The following is a 16,680-nucleotide window of genomic DNA, read 5'->3' as shown; positions in this document are numbered from 1 at the left end:
CACAATTCGGACCCGTACTGAATTTTGAGGTGTTCGGTATGCCGAACATGAGCCCGAAATTTTTTGAAACTTTGGGCAAAGTTCAGGGTCGCGTTCGGCGTTTGGAACTTTGACGTCACCGTCTCTTCGTGGGAGGGATTCCCCAGCTCCTTCAAAGGGAGATCTTCATGTAAAAATAAACATGTTTATTTTTACATGAAAGGACCGCCCTTTGCTTGCAGCGCTGCTGCGGCATCCTTTTTCCTAAAAATAACAATGTTTATTTTTATGTGAAGACCTCCCTTTGAAGGAGCTGGGGAATCCCTTCCATGAAGAGATTCCAGGGGCGGAGCCTTGACGTCACCGGCAGGTTGCTAAGGACCCCAAGGTGATCACTTCCTGGATTCTATGGAATCCAGGAAGTGATCACCTTGGCGTCCTTAGCAACCTGCCGGTATACGTGACATCAAAGCTCCGCCCCCCGGAATCTCTTGGTGGGATTCCCCGTTCGGGTTCAGGTTCGGTTTGGGTTCGTCCGAATTTTGCGTAAAGTTCGTCCGAACTTGCCGAACTCGAACACCGTTGGGTTCGCCCATCACTAATCGTTAGGCATTGATTCGTTCTTCCAAAACTGGGCTATTCTCATTGCTGTTATTAAGTGTTGAGTCAGGTAATATTGTTCTTTTTTCATATTTTTTTTGATAATACCAAGTAAAAATATTTCCGGTTTCATTTCTAATTTAATATTGATTATTTATTTTATCCATATTTGGAGTTTGTGCCAAATTTCCTTAACTTGTGGACAGGTCCACCACATATGAAAGTAGGAGCTGTGTTTGCGCCGAAATCTCACACATACGTGCATCCTCTCGTGAGATTTTATTTCCTGTGCATGCACAAACAAAAACATGGTGGGACGCATCTGCACGCATGGAAGCTAACGGAAGCGGTGCGCACAGCTCCCCAGTAGCAGCAGTAATAGGAATCCGCCCCTGTCATTAACCCTTGTCAATACTACTAGTGCTAATATTACTAATGACTTGGGACAGTTGGGAGCTACCAGAGATTGTTTTGGAAATGTTGTGGGAATTAAAAAAGAAGAGAAGGCAGGTCTAGAGACTCCTCTCATTTGAGTAAATTTAGAAATAATTACCTACTAATAAGGTTCACAAATCAGCCCCTGGCATTTTTCACTTGATGTAAAGATTTATTTCCCTAAATTATTTTACCATCTTGTGAAGAAGATGGTTTTATGAAAAGATGGCCCTATCTATATTATGGGGAACAATGGTAAATTCCTTGGAATTTATTAAATTCCTTTTCATTCCCTGTCAGAGGGGAGTCCACACTGATTTTAAACATTTTCTCATAAATGAAAACACTCGGAAACTTCGCCCCTACTCCAAGCATTCTGCCATGAGGATATGTTCAGCCCCACCAGGGGTGGATTCCTCTCGGTTCCGATTGGTTCACCAGAACTGGTACCAACCAGCTGGTAATGTCACAATGATATCACAGATTTGGTTCAGTCGGTGCCAGTCTGTTGGCACTGCCATCTTTTTTTTAGATTTTTATTAATTGGTTTTTTTTTTAATTTAAAGCTGAGTTTCTGTCACTATGCTTGCAGTCGCCATCTTATTTTTGGCTTTTTAAAAATTGTTTCTGGATTTTTTTGCCACTTTTTTCGGCCTTTTTTTCACGCAAAGCGTGCGCCCACCCATGAGGCACACCCACACGATGTGGAAGCGAACTGGCTGCGATGTAAGTTAGAATCCACCCCCGAGCCCCACCCTGTCTTCCTTGGGAAGTATCACATTTTCTTTTAAAAGCTGGATTCCTTGAGTTGAGCTAGATGGTTTTTAACTCTTTGGACTTAGGATGTTTTCTATTGTTTTATATATGTTGTAAGCCGCTCCGAGTCTTTGGAGGGGAGTGGCATATAAGTCCAAATAATAAATGGAAAAATAATAAAATCACACAAAAGACTTTACTTTGCACTGACTGCTTTTACTAGCAGATGTCTTGAAGAGCATTGTGAGTTGGTTTAAACTTCTACTCCATTTCCCTGCGTGTAGGTCCTTGAAGCTGAGTCAATCCAACGTTTGTGGGCTCCCCCAAACTCATTCAGCCAACCTTATAATTAGTTCTAGTTTTAGTTTTAGTTCTGAATAGGAGTCTAGCCGCCTTCTTCATGAGTAAATAGTTTGTTTTATTCTTCACAGCTTACAAGGAATCTTTGACTTGCAACTGTTCAAAGTTACAATGGTGACGTAAATCAAAATTCTTGGCAACCGGCATGTATGCTAGCAGCTTCCGGGGTTATGTGATCGCCGTTTGTGACTTGCCCAGCTAGTTTCCAACAAGCAAAGTCAAATGCAGAAGCTGGATTCACTTAGCAACCATGAGTGACTTAACAACTAAACATAATAACTTCATTCAACTGTGTCAAAAATTGTCGTAAAATTGGGCGTGGCTTTCTTAACTACCTTGTTTAGCAATGGAAATTCTTGTCCCAATTATGTTTGTAAATCAACTGTAACTAGCTGCACAGGGTTGTAATTTTAAGAGATTGTTTAGGTTGCCAGTACTGGAGATATACATCACTTAGACATAAATTATGCATGAACACCAATTCGCGTTGATATCTCCACCAATCATTAATCCAAGTGATATGTATTTGTTTTATGAAGTTGTATATTAAAGGTCTGTTATGCCATTGTTTAATGGCTGATATATGGTACTAATTCTTGTCTGAAGTACTTACAAGGAACATTAGGTAATGCAATTCAGATGGTCCAACAATGGAATAAAACATTTTGTTTCCTAAGACTGAATTCAATTTAGGTACTTGTAAGAAGGATACAATATGTGGTCCATGTATGAGCATGAAATCTTGTAGCAATGGAAAACGCTAGTTGGATGAAAGCAAACAAGCAACGTAAGAGTATTAAAAAAATTAGATATACTAAGAGACTGAGTAGTTCAAAATATTTATTTCTAGTATATTTACCTTAACAGGCATAAAGAATTTTCCAATTTCATACAGAAATTTATAAAACATACAAACATATAGACCAATATGGCCTGCTTCAATAGACGTTCAACATAGTAAATATAATTGACACCCGCCTGGATATAAATATAATATATAATGGTAAAGAGAACATCATACAAAATATGATCCAGAAATATTATACAGAAAATTTATCATATAGATAAATCAATTGCTATTCATGTTTGCTCAGGATAAACCTTTGATCTTAGTTTTAAACTAGCTTTGCCTTCAAATTTTATTTATAGAGAACAAAGCCAGACAGCACAACCTCTTAGTACAACTTTGGTCATCCAATCCATGTTTCACTCAATGGCACTAAATTTTGGTGTTTTCATATATACTGAACTTCCCGTATCAACAATCCTTTATCACTCCAATTCTAATGACATTCTTTTAAAAACATGATCCCAGGGAGATCTATCTTCTCCATCTTTGGGATGGAGGCAATTTGTTTCATTCCCTTACCACCAGATTGTAGACAATCGTAATTTGTAATCCTGAAAATCTAAAGCTAAATGAATTAAGATATAGGCAATTGTGGTTAAAGGTAAGAGGTTGAAGCCAACACTCAAAACTCACAAAATAGTTGTAATGTTAGTTTGGCAAGAGTGCAATTCAGAGCATATGAGGTAGACCTGTAATTTAGAATATGTGCCTCAATCAAAATAGCAAAGTTATTTGGCCTTTAATCAGGCTCAGAACTAAGGCATCTTCTCTTTCAAATCTTGGTCTTTCCATTTTTGATCTGGCTTTGGGCTACACTGTGGCTGACCCCTGACAAATCAAAGGAGTTGATGCTTTAAATGTTACTCTCTTTTTGGAGCTGGGACCCAAACATGTCCATTCTTCGTTTGACAGTCTTTAAAGGAATTGATTATCTTCGTTGACCCACTGAATTCCAATAAGATGCCAGTCTTTATCTGTTTTGTCATCAGTCTGAATGGAATATTTATGTGGGCTCTCCTTTACTTTAGAGAGTTAATATTTAGGTCAACTTTCCTTGATCTTTTCCTGAAGTGGAATGTTAAGAAGCCAAAACAAAGACTCTGTAAAGCTTTGTTGGAAAGTCTTGCTGACTTTTGAGGATGAGACCTGGTGATCTTTCCACTACGATGTCATTTTCAGGCTTTGCCAGATGTTTTGCTTTTCGTATGTCCGGTTATGCTTCAGTTGCTTTGGTTTGTGCAGCTGGCTTACCAGTTTGGCAAAATTGAAAGAAGCTTTGATGCTGTTTCGAAGAGTATCCAACCTGTAGGAATAGAAGAGAACCCATCACTTTAAATGATCAAATATGTTGGTGAATGCATAGCTGTAGATGTCACTTATGCTAATTTTCTTAGTCATGTGAACATTTCATTAATTATGGTTTTTGGAAATACAAGTTCATCTCTATAACCCAGAGTTACACAAACCTAAAGGGATATTATTATTGTTCATACTATTGTTGGTAATGTTATGCGTGGCATGTAATATAAATCAGGGGTCCCCAAACTTGGCAACTTTAAGACTTGCAGACTTCAACTCCCAGAATTCTACAGCCAGCATAGAATTCTGAGAGTTGAAGTCCTCAAGTCTTAAAGTTGCCAAGCTTGAAGACCTCTGATATAAATTCACATGCTCTTGCAGCACTCAAATTTACAACATTCACTTTGTAAAGAAGTTTAAGAGAAAACTAAAATATTAATATAATATTTGACAAGAGGATGGACTCAGAGCAGCCACAAATGACTTAAAGAGGCTGGGGACAGGTCATTAAGAAAAAAATCTATTTATGGAATTACTAAGATTTGATACCACTTAAATAGCACATATTGGCCAATCAATTATATCTACAAAGAAAAGGGGAAAGTAAAAGTATCTGCTTGGCTAAACACCTTTATAGTTGACTTCTGTTAAACCTGTAGGGGGTAGGAATGAAACCTCTCCCATCATATTCAGCAACAATGTCCCACAGGCAAAATTAAAAAGAAGACTCTGGGAAGTATGACATTATCATCTATAACTTCATTCATTATAATGGAATAGATAAAAAAGGGGGCAGGTGGTTATTAACATTCATTAAATTAAGACCGTAATTGCAAATCACCATGGGTGATTTGCATAGCAATATGGATTGGGCCATTTGCATTTGCATGCATATGACTTTAATTGGTGCAGAAAATTGGTCAGTTCCCTGCAGAGGTTCTTGGCTCAATATCTGGTGAATGTATGCGGAGAACAGTGCATTGATATCTTAAGTAAAAATGCTTCACGTTGGGGAGAAGCCTTCTGCCAAGACAGTCAGAGGGAGATTACGCAGCTATAAATGTCCATTTCCAAGAACTGGAATCAGCTGCATACACCAGTTAAGAAAATACAGAGTTGGCTTAGCTTCCACTGGGAAAAAAAGAACAACTTTTCACTTGTTTGGGATTTTATGTATTCTGTTGTGGCGTGCAAGTACATTTATTTTCCAGAAGTGGAAAGGACAATTTTACCTCTTCATTTTCTTGTTTTCAGCCAGTTGATGAAATGTACACTTGAGCCCAAGTCCTTTGCAATCCCTCCCTTTAAGCAGATGTTTCCATGCCTTCTCTGTTGTGGATTGAGATCTGTTTATATCAATTTAATAAAAATGGTGCAGCTGTGAGAAACATTCACATTTCTTGCATCTACCATAGCGCATTTATTAAATCTTAAATATATTCTTCTTCTATGACATTTTCTTTACAACGTTCATTCATTCATTGGACTGGTCAGATTTAGACACTCTGTATCGGGGGTGTCAAACTCATGGCCCGCAGGCCAGATGTGTCATGTTACTGGCCACGCCCACATCTGGTTTAGTAAAGGGGGGGAGTCACAATACATCATGTGATGCCGCCATGACACAGTGAGTTTGCCATCCTATAGGGATTGTGAAGCAAGACTAGGATTCTACAAAGTTTGACTCTACCAAGGCTACAGAAGTTTAGTGGGTGACTCTGGGCCTTTAATCCTACTCAGCCCAACCTGTCCCATAAAGTTATGGAGGAATAAGTTTGGAGGAAAAATTGTACATATGCCAATTTTAGGCTCTGAGGAAAGGAAGGATTTAAATCTAATAAAGGAATGCCCTGGTGTTCTCCAGGATCTCATATCACTATCTTTTCCCCTTTCCTCAAAATAACTCTACGGAGTAGAATAAACTGAGAGGGTAACTAACTCAAAGCCACAAAATGAGCTTGCATGGCTAAGGTGATTCATGTTTAATGCTTTAATCGCACTGATTTAGCTCATGGGTCTCCAAACTTGGCAACGTTAAGACTTATGGACTTCAACTCCCAGAATTCCTCAGTCAGCCAAACCCGTGGATTGAGCTGAAGAAAATACCCAAGATTGGAGAGATCCATCCCACGTCTTTCAAATGTTGGGAGCTGCACTCTGATAAGATGCTACCATTAATCGTACTGACTGGGAACGATGATATTTGAAGTCCAAAATGATGATATTTTAGTCCCTGCTCAAAACTGATCCATTGAGTATCATGTCTAAATACAGACTAGCACCCTAATGCTAGTTGAACATGATAAACTTTAATGACACCCTGTTTCTTTATGTCCATAGCCTTTGGTCACTTAATTGATATCCCCAGAAATGTTAGATGTAACTCAAATATTTAAGAGTTGAAGTAGGTATATTGGGATCCAATTTATAATCCATTCATTATAGGTAAATGAGTCCTTTTGGGGGGGCAGCATACAAATTCAATCAATCAATCAATCAATCAATCAATATGGGTTGCTCCTGGTTTGGACCAGTTCTTAGAACTGGTAGTGGCAGAGGCAGGAGGTTCTGTCGACTCTATGGGACGCTTTTGCGCATGAGCAGAAGCATCACAAGTGCATGTGCTATTATTATTATTATTATTATTATTATTATTATTATTATTATTATTATTATTATTATTATTATTATTATTATGTATTAGATTTGTATGCCGCCCCTCTCCGTAGACTCAGGGCAGCATACAGCAATGATAAAAACAATATATAATGACAAATCTAATAGTTAGAATCTAAAATAACAATAATACATTTAAAAAGTCTAAAAAACAAGAAACCCCTATATATATAAAAACATACATACAGTCATATCATACACAAATAACTACATAGGCAGGGGGAGATGTTTCAGTTCTCCCACGCTTGACGGCAGAGGTGGGTTTTAAGGAGTTTACGAAAGGCCAGGAGAGTGGGGGCAGTTCTAATCAGTAGCAAACTAATTCAGAACCCACTACTGATTATATCGGCTATAAGAAAACAAAAGAAAATATACCTGTGCTCTGTTGCTGGCTGACAAAAGTCCATACACTTCTTGTCCTTCAGGCTAGCACAGTGGCATCTGCTTGGAGATGGTTGAAATACCTCAAGCGGTGAATCTTTTAGGGATCGCCTGGATCGAGAAAGACTTCCAAGCCCATATGGCACAACCCGCCTACAATGAAACAAAACAAAACATATATTCGATGAGTAACATGGGGTCTGCCAATTATTCCTGGCGTATACAGTATTCTATTTTTGTATTTGTTATTTGACACAACCAATTATTTATTTTTTTCCAATATTTTCTTGTCTCTGGACATAACCACCATAGATGAAAGAAGGTGCCTTGAGTGTTATTACATTTCCAACACATTGGACTGTAATTTTTGTGCATTTTAGCTAGTCTTTTGGGTGGAAGATGCCAACGGTATAGCATTTTATATTGGTTTTCTTTGTATATTGTGGATTTTGTTAATTTGATATTTCTCTTCCAAATCTGTTCCCATTCCTATATATATATATTGGGGCCAACGTTTTTCGCCCAGGCAATCATTGTACCTTTGACTATCTCCTCTGGTCTTTCATATTCCATCAGATATTTATATATTTTAGATATTGCTTTTTCTTCCGGGCCTGTCAATAGTGGTTGGGTAGTTCTTTCTATACCTGATTGTTCCATATCCTTTTTATATCTGGATTTGATTTGTAGATATGTCCACCAATCTATATTTATATTTTGTGTTATTAATTCTTCCCTACTTTTGAGTTTACAATTCGTATCTAATATTTCTTTATATTTAATTTTTTTTGTGAGTTCTATTGTATTTGGGTATATTAGAGCTTCCATTGTGGATAGTGGAGTCTGCCAATTATTCCTAGACTGCAACAAACTCCCATTATCCCTCACTGCTGACCATGCTCTCAGAATCAGATTGGAATTACAGTTTGGTATGACACAGTCTGGGTTTTGCCAAGCTCCATACACACAGTTATCTTTGAGGTCTATCTCAGTCCAAACTTCTAATAATTTTGCACCGTTAATATCCTCTTATCAAAGAAACCCCCTCAGGCTCCCTCAAGCTGTGTGAGTAGACCTCCTTTAAGCCAGATGATTAAAGCAGGATTGGTATGTGCTCGCAGCAGATGGCGGCATTCAAATACATTTCAGCACACTTATCAAGGATTGCACAACATGATATGTCTGATAGCAATCCTGTCTTTGGCTTGCCTTTGCTAATTTAATTAACTACAGTTCTGCCTTACATGCTGCTAATGCAGCAGAGTCCCATAGGAGAATGCTGTGGCCAGATTCTGTCTCTGCAAACTTTGCTCATGGTGTTCCAAGCCAATTTCAGTTTAATACCACAAATGAACCAATTAAAATCAGATTTCATGCATGAGAGCAAATAGCTGTGAGCTTCACACTGAAGAAAAACCTACATTAAACCTTAGAGTTATGCTCGTAGGCTGACGAAGTCAGGCTTTGGCAATTTAATAAAAACAGCCCATAAAAAATACATTGCAACACTAAGAAATACATCCAAACAAATTTTGCTGGTATTATCATCTGCCCAGGCTGCAATGTGGGCACCCTTAAATTCATAGCTACGAAGGTCCAGATTGCAAATGTACAAACTGCTTAGAAGCAAAGAGAATGCAATTGTGTTAGATGTTAGAATAATGTTAATCCAAGTAGTCCTCGATTTACAACAGTTCATTTAGTGACTGTTCAAAGTTTCAACCGCACCAGGAAAAAAGTTGACTTGTGACCGTTTTTCACTCTTACGACCATTGCAGCAGCCCCCGTGGTCACATGATCCAAATTTGCAACCGACTGATATTTATGACAGTTGCCATATTTTGGGGTCATGTGATCGTTGACAAGCAAAGTCAATGGGGAAGACAGATTCACTTAAAAGCCACGTTACGCATTTAACCACTGCAGTGCTTGACTTAACAACGGTGGCAGGACAGGTCGTAAAAAAGGGGCAAAACTCCCTTAATGAATGTCTTACTTAGCAACAGAAATTTCAGCTTCAATTGTGGCTGTAAGTCAAGGACTATCCATAATTACATTGCCAGCAAAACAGTTTTCCTGATGTGCATTTCTTACCAATAGTGGGTTGCTACCGTTACAGTAGAGCAGTGTTTCCCAACCTTGGCAACTTGAAGATATTTGGACTTCAACTCCCAGAATTCCTGCTGGCTGGGGAATTCTGGGAGTTGAAGTCCAAATATCTTCAAGTTGCCAAGGTTGGGAAACACTGCAGTAGAGGACGGTACATTGGTAGCGAACGGTGCATTGCGCAAGGAGCTTCAGTTCTCTTGCATGCGTGCATATCCCCAGCGTATTTTTGCCTCGTGCGCATGTGCAGAAGCAAAATCTCGTGAGGGGACACACACATGTGTGAGATTTCGGGGGGGTTGCTTCTGAGCATGTGCAGAAACAAATAAATCTTCTGACATCTCACACGGGCGTCCCCTCACAAGATTTCAGCACTTTTTACTTCCTGCGCATGCGCAGAAGCTGGGATGTGTGTGCGCGCATGCAAGAGAATTGAAGCTGCATGTGAAGTGCACTGGTAGTGGTGGTAATGGGAATTTGCCCCTGCTTGTTTCTGTAACACAAAATTTATGGCTCTTTTATGACTTGTGGACTTCAACTCCCAGAATTCCTGGGCCAATCATGCTAGCTCAGGAATTCTGGGAGTTGAAGTCCACATGTCATAAAAGAGCCAACTTTGCCTACCCTTGCCCTAACACATTTATTTTTACATACACTTATTCTAACCTGGTACGCCCCGGTTCACTGAACTATAGAGACTCATTGTACACAATTAGTACAATGGAATTCATAATCCAACGTATCTGGAAAATACCATTTTTTTATGTTTCCTTCTCTGAAATGCTGGGAGCAAGCACCTCTGAACAAACAGCCTTTTCCCAGGATTATCCTAAATGGAATTAGACTTCCCATTTGTGGATCCAGCTGATATTTATTTGAGATAACCCCGGCCAGAGGGATGTGCTGAGCTCGCCTTAACAGAGGAATCCTAGACTTAATCAAACGCAGTCCGGAGCGATTAAAAAAACATTAATGGCTTAGTGCCAAAGAGGAGGCCGTACTTACTCTGGTGTGTTAATCCAGATGATGTCCAGGTGGCAGAAATAGACGCACTCTTTATCATCCAGGGAATAACAGGAGCAACGCTTTACCCTGCGCGGCGGCGAGGGGGCGCTCGCGGGCTGCTTGGTGGCTTCCACCCGGGCACCGACCGCTGCATCTGAGGTGGGGAGGGGGGAAAAACAAATATCGTCGCTGAGCGGGACTGGAGGGGCAGAAGCGGTCCGAAGCAGGAAAAGGGGTAGAGAGCCGGTTCGTAAAGAGAAGCAGAGCAGCCCTCTCAGACGAGCACAGAGGAGACTTGAGAAGCCTGTGGAGCGAGAGCTGCACGTGGCTCCTCGCTTTAATGACCCGCGTCATTTAAAAAAACGCAAAAGAGCAGACCGGGAAATACAAACAAAAAACAAACAAAAAACCAGGCTAGTCCGTGGCCGCCGGTTTGGAACCGAGCTCTCTATGGCAGCAGTCTCCAACCTTGGCAACTTTTAAGACTTGTGAACTTCAACTCCCAGAGTTCCTCAGCTCTGCTGGCCGAGGAATTCTGAAGAACTTTGCTGGCTGAGGAAGGTCTTAAAACTTGCCAAATGTGGCGACCCCTGCTCTAAGGGGCTGCAAAGGCGAGCGAGGCCCCCAGGCGTGTAGAAGCCTATTCTATTCTGCTCTTCCGAGCCCGTTAAGCAGCGGAGCTCATGGGAAATGTAGTCCCAATTAGACTTCCTATACGAACTTGAGCAAACGAGAGGGAGGGTGGGGGGCGGGAGACCCCTTTCTTGTGTGGGGAGATTCTCAGTCTTCCAGGTCCTGGTTGTCACAAAGATATTTTTTTTTTCAATAAGCAACTAGACTTTCTGGAGGGTTTTTTTCCCTTTTGTAGGCGTTTCGCTTCTCATATCCAAGAAGCTTCTTCAGCTCTGACTGGATTGGTGTGGGCCCCGGGGTAGGGCGAAGTTGGCTCTTCTAATAACTTGTCGACTTCACCTCCCAGAATTCCTAAGCCAATCATGCCAGCTCAGGAATTCTGGGAGTTGAAGTCCACATGTCATAGAAGAGCCAACTTTGCCTCCCCCTGGCACTGTGAGGAATGAGATTGGGAAAGGGGGGATGTTTTGATTTCCCCGCCGACCAGTCAGAGCTGAAGAGGCTTCTTGGATGAGAAGCGAAACGTCTTCAAAGGGGGAAAAAACACGGAAAGTTCAGTTGCCTCTTGAGGGGGGAAAAGAAGCACCAGTCCTGTCAGTTTTCGAAGCCCGTCGCGCTTTCGTCCAAATGGACGTTCGCCCCTCAAATAATACCGGGATTTGCAATTCCCCCAAATGCCAAACGGGTGTTGGGCGGCATATAAGCCCAAATCAATCAATCAATCAATGAACCAGCCCTTGTGAATGACGCGGGGGTTGGAGGAAAACACTATCCGAATTCGACTGCCAAGAGGGGGGAAATGGCTTCAATTGGGAAAGCGCGGGAATCCGTAACCTCGATCCGGTACCACGCGATACATTTTAAATCGTGGTTTACCTAACACGGTGACTCAAAGCCCGAGCCAAGCGAAACTCATTCTCCCTCGTCATGGCATTTAACCTACGATTGTTTCAGTGTGGTGTAATTCATTACGAATACAATCGTAGTGGCTCCTTCGGGGCGGTTTCAAGCAGTTTTCAAGCCCATTTTACCTCGCCTCTTTTAAAATCAATGGATTCGCGCTCTCTTAATTATTGGCTGCTGTCTAAGTTCGGTTGCTTGTTTTTATCAGACGTTTCGTGACCCGATTGGGTAACATCATCAGCGCTAGTTGAGTGTGAGGGTTTGCTAGCTAGCGAATGTGAAAGTCTCTTTAATTCTGCTTAGGGTTTTGTCCAACCGCTCTCAGTTGCCCGCTCAAGTGTCCTGAGATTTTGCTGCCTGGATCTCTATAAACTTTCCAACTCTTGAATGTAATCGTCTAGAGTAGGTGTCTCCAACTTTGGCTGCTTTAAGCCTGGGGGACTTCAACTCCCAGAATTCCCCTAGCCAGCAAAGCTGGCTGGGGGATTCTGGGAGTTGAAGTCCGCCAGGCTTAAAGCAGCCAAGGTTGGAGACCCCTCGTCTATAGACAGCTAATGAATCCAGCAGGCAGAACTGTTCTCTACCACCTCCCTCCTTGGGAGTATATCTTTCAAACAATTCTCCTGCCCAAACTGGCTCCCCGACCTCAAGCCAGGTAATCGGCCACGGCCGATCCGCTTCAAGCGAGCGGTAGATCCCGCCAACCTCTCAAGAATCTGGATGCTAAACGATTTCTGATTGAATCGCCTGGAGGATCGGAGTTGCCCCATTGATGAGGCTTTGCAAGCGCCTAACCTGGATGGGGTGGGGTGGGGGAGTACAACGCTTTGGACCAGACAGAGCATCTGCCTTGGACGGCTGCAGTCTATCGGCAAAGCCCAACCTGGGCTAAATCCATCTGCAGAAGAATTTCCCCAATAAGCGCACTACTGTCCTACCGTCCCTGTCCTACTGTCCAATTGTCCTCTTTTACTGTTTACTTATGTTTAATACAAACTACTACTATCCTATACATGTTTGACAAATAAAATAAAATAATAAAATATGTTGTTGTTGTTGTTGATGATGATGATGATGATGATAGTAATAGTAATAATAATAGTAATAATAATAGTAGTAGTAGTAATAATAATAGTAATAATAATAGTAATAATAATAGTAATAATAATAATTTATTAGATCTGCCCCTCTCAGAAGAAATTCAAAAAGGACCCTTCAACTTACCGGCGTGTTGAGCTCCCTGGCCGATCACCAAAAGGAGGGGAAGGATCATCCGCGCGTAATCCATCCCGACGGTTCCTCCGCTTCAGGGTCGGTGCAATGCAAAAGGACGCCTGATTAAAACCCGCTTGACTCCTCGAGGCGAGTTCCAAGGCGGAGCGAACCTCCGATCGCTCGATCCACCGAAAGTCACCGAGCTAAGATCCTAGTCCGCTAAGGCAGCCTGCGCGCAAAGAAGGGACGGGCTTGTGGAGCAGGTGGGCAGGCGCTGCTTTCTTCCAAGCGAGGCTCCTCGGACGCTTCTGGCTGCGCTCGGCCTCTCGGCGGCTCCTTTTATACGCACCCCCGGAGAGCGGCGTAAACAAACCCGAGTTTATTATGTTATTGTGTTATTAGTCACCCGGAGTCAACGTGCAGGAGAAGATAAGGGCAGGCTGGAAAGGAAATCGCTCGCAAGCTTCAGAGAGGCAGACGCCGTCTGGCAGGGTTACACAGGAAAATAAATACGCGGCGGGGAGACTTTTAGGCAAGGGAGAGTCCCGAGGGCGAAGGACACCTTCGGGGCTTTGCCCACAGGGGGCGCCCTGCTCGCTAGAACCCACGGCAGGGTCCCCCTCCCCACCACAACCTTCCAACCCCCCTAGTGAATTCTTTCTAGTGCAGAACCGAACAATAAGGAGACTAATTATATCTTTCCTTTATTAAGCACGCACGCGTTACATATACACTGCTCAAAAAAAAAAAGAGAGAACACTTAAATAACACAATATAACTCCAAGGGAATCAAACTTCTGGGAAATCAAACTGTCCACTTAGGAAGCAACACTGATTGACAATCCATTTCACATGCTGTTGTGCACATGCAACTTTGTACAGAACAAAGTATTCAATGAGAATATTTCATTCATTCCGATCTAGCATGTGTTCTTTGAGTGTTCCCTTTATTTTTTTGAGATATATGTACAGTATATATATCTGTAGATTTTCACGGGTACATGTATGACGGTCTTGGCATATTCGGATTTCTTCCTGTGTAATTTTCAGAGATTTCTGGCAACGTTTCAAAGAGGTCCCACTCGTCATCTTCAGGCTGGTGCTTTTGTCCTTGTGTTCGCCCTAGCACAAGGACAAAAGCACCAGCCTGAAGATGACGAGTGGGACCTCGTCGAAACGTTGTCAGAAATCTCTGAAACTTACACGGGAAGAAACCCAAATATGCCAAGACCGTCATGTGTGTGTGTGTGTGTGTGTGTGTGTATCACGTTTTTGCTGTGTGGGGGGTGGGGTGGGCTACTGCCCAGACAGGGGCAGGGGATGCAATGGGGTAGTGAAAATAGAGCTCCAACCCAGAGCACCCAATCTGCACTGAAAGATGTTGAAAGAAAATGCAGGGCATCCTGCATAAGCCATGCTCACGGTGGAGTAGTAAAAACTTTGGTAGCCCTTCATATGTGCCTTGACAAAGGTTTCATCAGATGATTGCAAAAAACAAACAAACCTGTGGATAGTGTACAGGTGAAATTAAAAAAAAATAGAATATTGTGCAAAAGTCCGTTGATTTCAGTAATGCAATTTAAAGGGGGAAACATAATATATGAGAGAGAGACTCGGGGCATGCAAGGCAAGATAGCTCAAGCTGTGATTTGTCATAATTGTGATGATTATGGAGCAGGGTGGCACAGTGGTTAGAGAGCAACGCTGCAGGCTAGCTGTAGTTCAGCAGTTCAGATCTCACCACCAGCTCAAGGTTGACTCAGCCTTCCATCCTTCCCAGTTGGGTAAAATGAGGACCCATATTGTTGGGGACAATAATAGGCTGATTCGGTAAACCACTTAGAGAGGGGAGCTGTAAAAGCACTATGCAGGAGTATATACCTGTAGGTCGAAATGCTATTGCTATGGGGTACAGCTCATGAAAACCCCAAATGCGCCATCCCAGATAATTAGAATATTACATGTGATCAATTTTTTAAAAAAGGACTGTACATAGAACAATATCGGACCTGTGAAAAGTCTAAGCATACATATGTGCTCAGTACTTGGTTTGGGCTCCTTTTGCAGCAATTACTGCCTTAATGCAGCGTGACATGGAAGCTATCAGCCTGTGGCCCTGCTGAAGGGTTACGGGATGCTCCAATAGCAGCCTTCAGCTCTTCTGCATTGTTCGGTCTCATGTCTCTCATCTTTCTCATGGCAATGCCTCATAGATTCTCTATGGGGTTCAGGTCAGGTGAGTTTGATGGCTAATCAGGCACGGTAATCCCACGGTCAATGAACCAGGTTTTGGTGCAATTGGCAGTGGGGAAAGGTTCTAAGTCCTGCTGGAAAATGAAGTCAGCATCCCCATAAAGCTCATCTGAAGAAGGAAGCATGAAGTGCTCCAAAATCTCCTGGTAGACGGCTGCATTGATCCTGGACTTACTGGGTCAACACAGACTCTGGAAACTTTTGCATCTCATTTGGAAACCAAGGACCCAAAGCAAGGAGGAAGAATGGAGAGGCACACATTGCAAGATGCTTGAAGTCCAGTGTGAAGTTTCCATAATCTGTGTCGATTTGGGGAGCCATGTTCATCTGCTGGTGTTGGTCCAGTGTGCTAAGACTCCTGAGCTGAAGGACTGGCAGCCGTTCGCATTCTTATGAACAGCTAATAATAACTCTTGCAACAATACCTTTAATGTTAAGAACCATGGTGGTTAGAATGCAGTATTGCAGGCTAACTCTGCTGACTGCCAATAATTCAATCCTGACCGGCTCAAGATTGATTCAGCCTTCCATCCTTCCGAGATAGATAAAAATGAGGACCCAGATTCTTGGTGAATTAATGTATTAATGTATTAATGTATTAATGTATTAATGTATTAATGTATTAATTTATTAATTTATTAATTTATTAATTTATTAATTTATTAATTTATTTACTTATTTACTTACTTACTTACTTACTTACTTACTTACTTACTTACTTACTTACTTACTTACTTACTTACTTACTTACTTACTTATTTATTTAACTTCTATGCCGCCCAATCCCGAAGGACTCAGGGCTGCATACAACAATAATAAAAAACACAATATAAATAGATACAAAGGGAGAGAAAAAGATGTCAAACATTATCTAAAACTAAAACATTATCTAAAATTTAAACCCCATTAAAAAGTTATTTTAAAAAAGCAGTCCTATGCTGACGATAACAATAACAACAGAGTTGGAAGGGACCTTGGAGGTCTTCTAGTCCAACCCCCTGCTTAGGCAGGAAACCCTACACTACTTCAGACAGATGGTTATCCAACATCTTCTTAAAAACCTCCAGTGTTGGGGCATTCAGAACTTCTGGAGGCAAGCTGTTCCACTGATTAATTGTTCTAACCATCAGGAAATTTCTCCTTAGTTCTATGTTGCTTCTATCCTTGTTTAGTTTCCACCCATTGCTTCTTGTTCTACCCTCAGGTGCTTTGGAGAACAACCTAACTAC

The 16,680-nt window shown here is 41.7% G+C and overlaps 1 protein-coding gene across 1 annotated transcript; it reads right to left on the bottom strand.

The window, feature by feature from the left end:
- Positions 1 to 2,953: 2,953 nt before the first annotated feature.
- On the bottom strand, positions 2,954 to 13,549 carry EDN1 (endothelin 1). The gene is made up of 5 exons (XM_070747268.1): positions 13,208 to 13,549; positions 10,448 to 10,601; positions 7,331 to 7,489; positions 5,512 to 5,625; positions 2,954 to 4,283 (listed from the first exon to the last, which is right to left on the bottom strand). The coding sequence occupies exons 1-5, from the start codon at positions 13,269 to 13,271 to the stop codon at positions 4,142 to 4,144; spliced, it is 633 nt and encodes a 210-aa protein (XP_070603369.1). The 5' UTR covers positions 13,272 to 13,549; the 3' UTR covers positions 2,954 to 4,141.
- Between the last annotated feature and the right edge of the window lie 3,131 nt (positions 13,550 to 16,680).

Source organism: Erythrolamprus reginae, chromosome 3, assembly GCF_031021105.1.
Source record: "Erythrolamprus reginae isolate rEryReg1 chromosome 3, rEryReg1.hap1, whole genome shotgun sequence".
NCBI classification, from domain to species: Eukaryota; Metazoa; Chordata; class Lepidosauria; order Squamata; family Dipsadidae; genus Erythrolamprus; species Erythrolamprus reginae.
The sequence above is the reverse complement of the archived record's forward strand: the minus strand, read 5'-3'. Positions and strand labels throughout refer to the sequence as shown.